Below are 7500 nucleotides of genomic sequence, written 5' to 3' on the forward strand. Positions count from 1 at the left end.
TCCAGACAATCGCAGTATCTCTGCTCAATGACCATGGATATATTTGTTGCAGAAAGTGACCAAGTGTTTTGTCCGATAACAGTCTCACACATATCGTAGCCACTGAATAATCTGTGGACTTGGCAGAGTTTTGGTGTGTTGAAACTCACACCCCTCCCTCCAAGGCCCACTCCACAGCACCTGGGCAAGGACAGGCTACCTGACTAATAAGCAGAGACATACCTTAAAATAAAACCCACCACACACAGCCGTTGATGCGACAGTCAAACGCGATGGTGGAATTCTGTTAATCACTTTACTACACACACTACTGGCGACTGCATGTCATGCGCCATCTCTAACGTCTTGCTCTGATAACAACACATCCAGATACAGTTAGCTAACATATGATAAACACTGGATGTATAAACCAGAGGGGTGCACCACATAGGCGAGTGGACATTGTTTGACAGCTTGCGTGAGCCCAAATAGCTTAAATCGACATGCGAGCTCCTGTCAAAATCTAGCAGTGGGCCTAACTACACACAAGCAAAAGGCTATGAAACAACATCAACAGTAGGCTAGCCTATACATTACACAATATCCTTGCTAATGCGCTAACTGACATTTATTTGAAATGTTATCAGCAAAGTTGTAAGGTGAAACCTTTATTTCACCGTGTGTTAAACAACACAATGGCATGATATTAATCTTTCATGTGCATGAGGCCCATATAGCATCACAATGAATATGAAGATCATGTTAAAAGTTAGCTGGCAAAAACATAGGTTACATACCTGATGTCACTGAGCTGTCAAAGAGGCTACGAAACCATCTCCGTACGTTATCGCTAATTAAACTCAGCTGACTGGTGTTAGCGAATAGCCATGCTGTTAAAATACTAGGCTAGCGCTGGGAATCTAAACACTTCAACACCGACATGTAGCCTAACATGTTCAAAACTACTGCGTGTTATGGGTTAAGACAAGACATTTCTTGAAGCATTTGGGAACACACTGAATTAACTGGAAAATAGAGTCCCTGTTAGATTAGCTTGCTTGCAAATGCCGTTGTCCATGACCTGGCAGTTTTATGGCAAGCGGTTTTAACATACATTATGGCAAACCGCCTACACTGGGTAAACTTGAAAGCAGAGCTCACCATTGTGTGTGCATGCATGGCAAGCTGTTTTAACATTTAAATGTATTATTCGTAGGAGCAATGAGATATTGATAGTAAATTGAATATAACAGTTCAATTTCATGTTCAAATTTGTCTTATCATAAAAAAAGCAATTCATGCTTTAGACCATTTTAATTTAAAACATTTTAAAAACAAAGTACCGGTTCAGGCACCGTTTCGGCACCAGCACTGTTTTAAAAGTATTGATTTAGCACCGGTATCGGATAAAACCCAAACGATACCCAACCCTACCCAAATGGAACATTTGCATCAATGTAGTTGTTGCAATTCTCTATCCATAAGGCTCTTCCATGAGCACAGATATTCTTTAGAACGTTCATTTTTTGCAATATTCCCATCACACCGGTGTGTCGGCACATGCAATGGGTTGTATACATTAAGGGAAGCATCTATAATTTTTTTTTTTCCACAGAATTACAGACGCAACTTTTTAGGATTTAATATTAGTACGCAGGCTGTCGACGGTAGAAGCAGCAAAGGGAAAAATCAATATTGATATTATTGGTCAAATCCAAAAATAATCTGTTGGTCAAATCAAAAAATCCCATCAATAATATGCATATATTCCTTGAAAGATACCCAATGTGAATTTATATATCCTATATATATAGTTATATCTTTATAACAATTCTTGTCTTTGGTGAGACCTGAATTCTCACTTGTATTCACAGACAGAATAAACGCAATTCTTAAAGCAGCAGCTAAAACTTGATGAACGGGTGACCTAATGGCATTAAGCCCCACCTGTCTTACGTTATGAGGGACAGGTTTGTACTTTTCCACAGCACTGAATAAACAGATTATGTCCTGGAAAAAACGCTGTATGGTCAAATTTATTTTTGTCCCAGGACTTTTTGTCTAGTCTCACTACTACAACCACTACTACTACTACAACTACTACTGCTACGGTATGAGAGAGGCAGAGGGATACAGGTCTTAAAGTTGAGGGCTGTCAACCCACATGTTGAAGAATTTCCACAGAATTACAGATGCAACTGTTTTGGATTTGATATTAGTACACAGCCTGTTGATGGTAGAAGCAGCAAAGGGAAAAATCAGTATATATATAAGCATATTTGGTCATTATTTATATGTATGTATTCCCCAAAACATACCCAAAGCAAATTTCCTTTCACTATTTACTATTTTTATAATTAAAAGCTAAAACGTAAAGACATTAAGGCCCTTCTGTCCTACATGATGGGGGACACTGATAACTGAATAAACAGTTATGTCCTGAAAAATAGAACACCCAATCATCTAAATTGTATCAGTGCCCTTGGACTTCAGTTCAATTAAAGGTATAAAAAGAGGGTGTTCACAGACTCACAGACACAACTTACTGCAAATACTACCATTACTACTAACCCATGAGAGGGACAGTGTTGTTAAAGATGAGGTCTGTCATCTCACTGCTGGTGCTGCTGTTCTCCATGTGTGGAGCTCAGACTCAGAGCACCCAGACTGAAGTTCAGACAGAGAGCCAGAGCACTGGGGCTGCTGCTGCTGCAGTCTCTACCCAGCTGGACGTCTCTGCTGAGCTCAGGGAACTCAGAGACATGGTGGTGGAGCTGAGAGTGCTGCTGACTGTCACCCAGAATGAACTACAGAACACCAAGACTAGAATGGAGACTGAGGTAGAGAATTTGAAGATGGAGAATGCAGTGATGAAAGAAAGACTGGTTGCCAGTGAGACTAAAGTGGAGGCTCTGGGAAAGGTGATTTCAGCACAAGACACAGAGCTCACAGCTGTGTAGACGGAATTGATAAACTTAATTAAGGTGATTTCAGCACAAGACACAGAGCTGGCCGTGCTGAAGACCAGACTGGCTGCTAGTGAAACTGAAGTGGTGAATCTGAGGAAGGAAACTACAGCACAGACAGCTGATCTGAGGTCAGTTACTGAGAGACTGGCCGCCACTGAGACTGACATGGAGCATGTGAAGAAAGACACTGCAGCACAACACACAGACCTGACCACTATGAAGACTGAAGTGATAACCCTGACCAAGGAAAATGCAACACAAGAGACCAGACTGGCTGCCAGTGAGACTGAAGTGATGAACCTGAAGATGGAAACTGCAGCACAAGAGTCAGAGCTGACAGCAGTGAAGACCAGACTGGAAGCCACTGAGACTGAAGTAGTGAACCTGGAGAAAGAGATCACAGAGCAACCCAAGGTGGCATTCTCAGCAGCTCTGCCTAACTCAGGATACATAGAGGCTGGGGGTACTGAGTTAAACTTGGTTTTCGATAAAACCTTTACCAATGTTGGACAGGCCTACAGCAGCATAACAGGCTTCTTCACAGCTCCAGTCAAAGGAGTCTACTACTTCAGATTCACTGTCGTAGATATACTATCCTCACGTTATATGTACATCAGGATGTATAAGAATGGAGAGCAGGTCATGCAACTGTTTGAGCATGATACAGATGGACAGTACACCTATCTGTCCAGTGGTGTGACTCTGCAGCTGGAGGTGGGAGATGTAGTTAACATGCGAATCCCTCCAAGCTACAGGCTCTATAGTTCTGATAATCGCAACATCTTCAGTGGCTTCCTACTTTTTCTTCTCTGAAGGGAACACATGGCACATGAACATGAACATGAACAAATAAAACATGTTTAAACTGCAACTCTTCTGTGTCCTGATTGGAAATACTGAGCAATGCTGCTTTTTTCTTTTGTCAAATGATCATACATGTGATAACATATATATGAATGAGAGACAGGGTTATTGATATCTATCACTATCTCAACCACTATTATATATCTGAAGAAGCAGAGTGAAGTTAGATGGATGTTCATAACACCTAAATTATCTATTTAATCTGTGGACATAAACATGCTCCACCCTTAGAGTGATCAAGTGTTTTGCCTGATAAGTACAGTAACACACACACACACACACACACACACACACAATAACAAATACACATACATACACACACACACAGACACATATATCACTTGTACCTCACATACTGTTTTTGTTTTTATTTAATGTAAATATTTTGTCTTCAGTGAGAACAGAATCCTCACTCACATCCACTGTAGGAAATAAAGTACATTTTTAAAGCAGCAGCTAAAACTAATGCTGAAGGAGTCAACTTGTCCAGCATGATAGGGACACGTTTATACTTTCCCACTTCAGTAATAACTGAATCATCAAAACAGCAGCACAACAGGTTTCTACAGATCTCCAATTAAGGGTGTTTAATATTTCAGATTTACCTAGCTTCGCTAGATGGATATATACTGTAGATGCCTACAGTTTTTGACGATTGCTTACACACTTTTTGCAAAATTGGGCTCATTATGTCAAAGCTCTACACAATGAGCCTGATTTTGCAAAAAGTGTGTGTGTGCGTGTGTGTGTGTGTGTGCATGTGTTGTGTGTGTGTGTGTGTGTTGTGTGTGTGTGCATGTGTTGTGTGTGTGTGTGTTGTGTTGTGTGTGTGTGTGTGTATGTGTTGTGTGTGTGTGTGCATGTGTTGTGTGTGTGTGTGTATTGTGTGTGTACTGACCCCCCCCCCCCCTCTCTCTCTTTCTCTCTCTCTCTCTCAGGTGTGTCCGCCCAGCTCACCAACGCCCGTCTGAGACGGAACACTTCAGTGGGTACACCCTTCTGGATGGCACCAGAGGTCAGCGCGCACACACACACACACACACTTTTGGCAATTATCATTGCTAACCCAGGTCCGCAAACCGTACCTTAATAAATTAGTCTTAGCTAATGGTGATTTTCTGCCTGATCCTGAGCTGATAACAGAATGGGTAGACGACGGTAACAAGTGGCCAGATTCATTAGCACGACATATTCGGCCATCTGGTTGCAGTGTTGGGAGTAATGCGTTACAAAAGTAATGTAATTACTGTAATATATTGCTGTTTGCGGTAACGCGGTAATGTAAGGCATTACAAAAAAAATGGGTAATATTTACTCGGTACAAACTTCAGTAACGCGCGTTACCATGCAGTTTAACCCAAAATTAAGCGCTTGTTTTGTTTTGATACATATTCGCAAACACCACGCGAGAACAACAGAGGAGAAAAAATCCGCGCAAAATAGTAGAACGTTATCTCCTGATACTGGTTGAATATGACTGTGGCTGCAGCAGACTCGCAGGCGGACTCTATTTGCGGGATGGACATAAGCCTATACGCTCATTATTTTCAGCTTGTCAGAGACAAGGCTATGAAGAACATAATAGTTAGTGCACTTTGTGTGCGAAACCGAAAGATCTCTCAGCTCGCGAAATAGCACAAGTAAATTAATGAAACATCTAAAGTAGTGCCACGCTAATCTTTTTGATTCTTGATAAAACACAAACTATGCTGTTGTGCATGTCAGCTTTGTGCTGTGAATTTAAATTGAAGAGAATAAAGGGATAGAAATGCAGAAAAAGATTGTGTAGCCTGGCAGTGCCACCGCTCCTACCACGCGCATCACGCACTTTGCGTTGGGCACCAAAGGACAGAGGGGGCACCCAAATGTAACCAATGAATAGTAGCTTTACTGCAAACTGCGTTTCACTCTTCATCAATAACGTTTACAATGTCAAAATGCACTAACACGATGTTACATGCAAGTTTGATACCTTTTGGGTTTTCTCAATCACCACCTAGTAGCCTACTAGAATTGGTGGGTCTTCAATCATTCGTTTTCCAAGCATTTAGGCTACATGAAGCACATGATATGCTGAGTCGACTGAAACACATTCCATTCAGATAGCTAGGTGGATACCAGGCTCATAATTCACTTATATTCGCAAAACGAAATGTGAAGCAACATGTCGTTGCATAGCCTACTTCCATTTCCAAAGCAATGAAGGTTGCTTAAAACAACTTAACATTGTGCATATTATTGTTAATATTGTGCTATCAATGTAACTCAAACAAATAAGGCTTGTAAACAAGAGCTGGCAAAAGGGCATTATGACAACATAAAGATCAATGCTCTTAAAGTGACAGTGCACCATTTATAAGTAAAACAGCATTTCTTCAGAAATTAATGTTTAAAAATACACAGTAATGGTCTGTAAATAATAGGCCTTTTATTTTACTTTAGGTGTTTGAGTTATCATTTAAATGTCACTCACTCAAAGCCACTCACTTAGGGCACCGAAATGGCCAGCAGGTCACCATCTTGACATGTCTTTATTAAAGGAACCGTATGTAAAAATTGTATTTCAATTAATCATAAAATTGCCCTGATATGTCACTAGACATTAAAAAATCATGTTCATTTCAAATACTTATATCACTGACAACAGTAGTCTGGCCAGGATATTGTCATTTAAAAAGTGAAGTTGCAGCCCTCAACTGATGTTGATGTTGTCATGTTGTGTTTTGGCCTAATGCGCCACCCTCCACCTATCTACTAATCACAAAGTCAGTAGTGTTTCGTCATCCGGTTGCCAACTCTGCCAGTCAGAGGGGAGGGGAAGGGGATACACCGCTCTACAGTAATTTGAAAGTGATTGTAGTACCCGTTTTTGCCACAATCTTACATACGGTTCCTTTAAGCTTTGATTTACAATATAGTAGGCTCTCTATTGATTTTAATGAGTAGGCCTAGGCCTTAAAGTTACAGTATTTCTATCACAATTTACCAGACTTTGACCTTTTGTCGGTTTTTAACAAAATTCTGACTATGATTGTTCCTTGTATTGCATTATGAGCACTGCGCCTATTGCATTCTACTGTTGCCTTAAGCCTAGCTCAGTCATTATGCTATACCACATCTCCCTCCATTGGAAGAGCAAGCTGCATTGAGTGTAATAAACTGCATTTAGAATGGTAAATCCATATTTCTAGATATTTTGGTGAAAGTAACTTAAAAGTAATGCAATAGTAGTGTAATGCCTTACAATTCAGAGACAGTAATATTATAATGTAACAAATTACTTTGAAATGACAGTAATAAGTAATGCATAGTACATTACGTTTTTGAAGTAACTTGCCCAACACTGTCTGGTTGACAAGCCCAGCATGTATACATGTGAAAAAGTAGTATCAGTAGGCATTTTTCTTGATGTTTCCTTGAGGTTTCAGTCAATTCACACACACACACAATTCAATGGGATGGAAAGTTTTCTGACCCCGACATGCGCACACCTTTGACGTGAACTGTGAAGGGGTCTATTCATTGTAAATATCACGGGTAGATATCATCGTCTCCAAATGGATGCACTTCCTGTAATTGCAGAAATGGAGCAGTACTGCACTCGGCTTGCTTAGCCCACACAGTTGCAGTCCACGTAAAGCAAGTTTGTGCACATGTTCAAGACTCCCAAACACAAGAATGATACTAG

The 7500-nt window shown here is 40.5% G+C and overlaps 2 protein-coding genes across 2 annotated transcripts in view; both read left to right on the forward strand.

Annotated features, from left to right (window-relative positions):
* myo3b (myosin IIIB) overlaps positions 1 to 7500 on the forward strand; it is a 139738-nt gene that overhangs the window by 8092 nt on the left and 124146 nt on the right. The window contains exon 5 of the mRNA XM_076262849.1: positions 4751 to 4827. Within this exon, the coding sequence (XP_076118964.1) occupies positions 4751 to 4827 (77 nt within the window). The remainder of the gene's footprint in view (positions 1 to 4750; positions 4828 to 7500) is intronic.
* On the forward strand, positions 3114 to 3761 carry LOC143100941 (cerebellin-1-like). Its single transcript, XM_076264532.1, has one exon. The coding sequence runs from the start codon at positions 3114 to 3116 to the stop codon at positions 3759 to 3761; it is 648 nt and encodes a 215-aa protein (XP_076120647.1).

Source organism: Alosa pseudoharengus, unplaced genomic scaffold, assembly GCF_046254945.1.
Source record: "Alosa pseudoharengus isolate Yale_2024_CS ecotype anadromous, Long Island Sound unplaced genomic scaffold, YU_APseudo_1.1 YU_APseudo_1.1_scf_3, whole genome shotgun sequence".
NCBI classification, from domain to species: domain Eukaryota; kingdom Metazoa; phylum Chordata; class Actinopteri; order Clupeiformes; family Clupeidae; genus Alosa; species Alosa pseudoharengus.

Excerpts from the sequence above, each read along its gene's own strand:
- LOC143100941 (XM_076264532.1), top strand. The coding sequence starts at position 3,114 with ATGGAGCATGTGAAGAAAGACACTGCAGCACAACACACAGACCTGACC.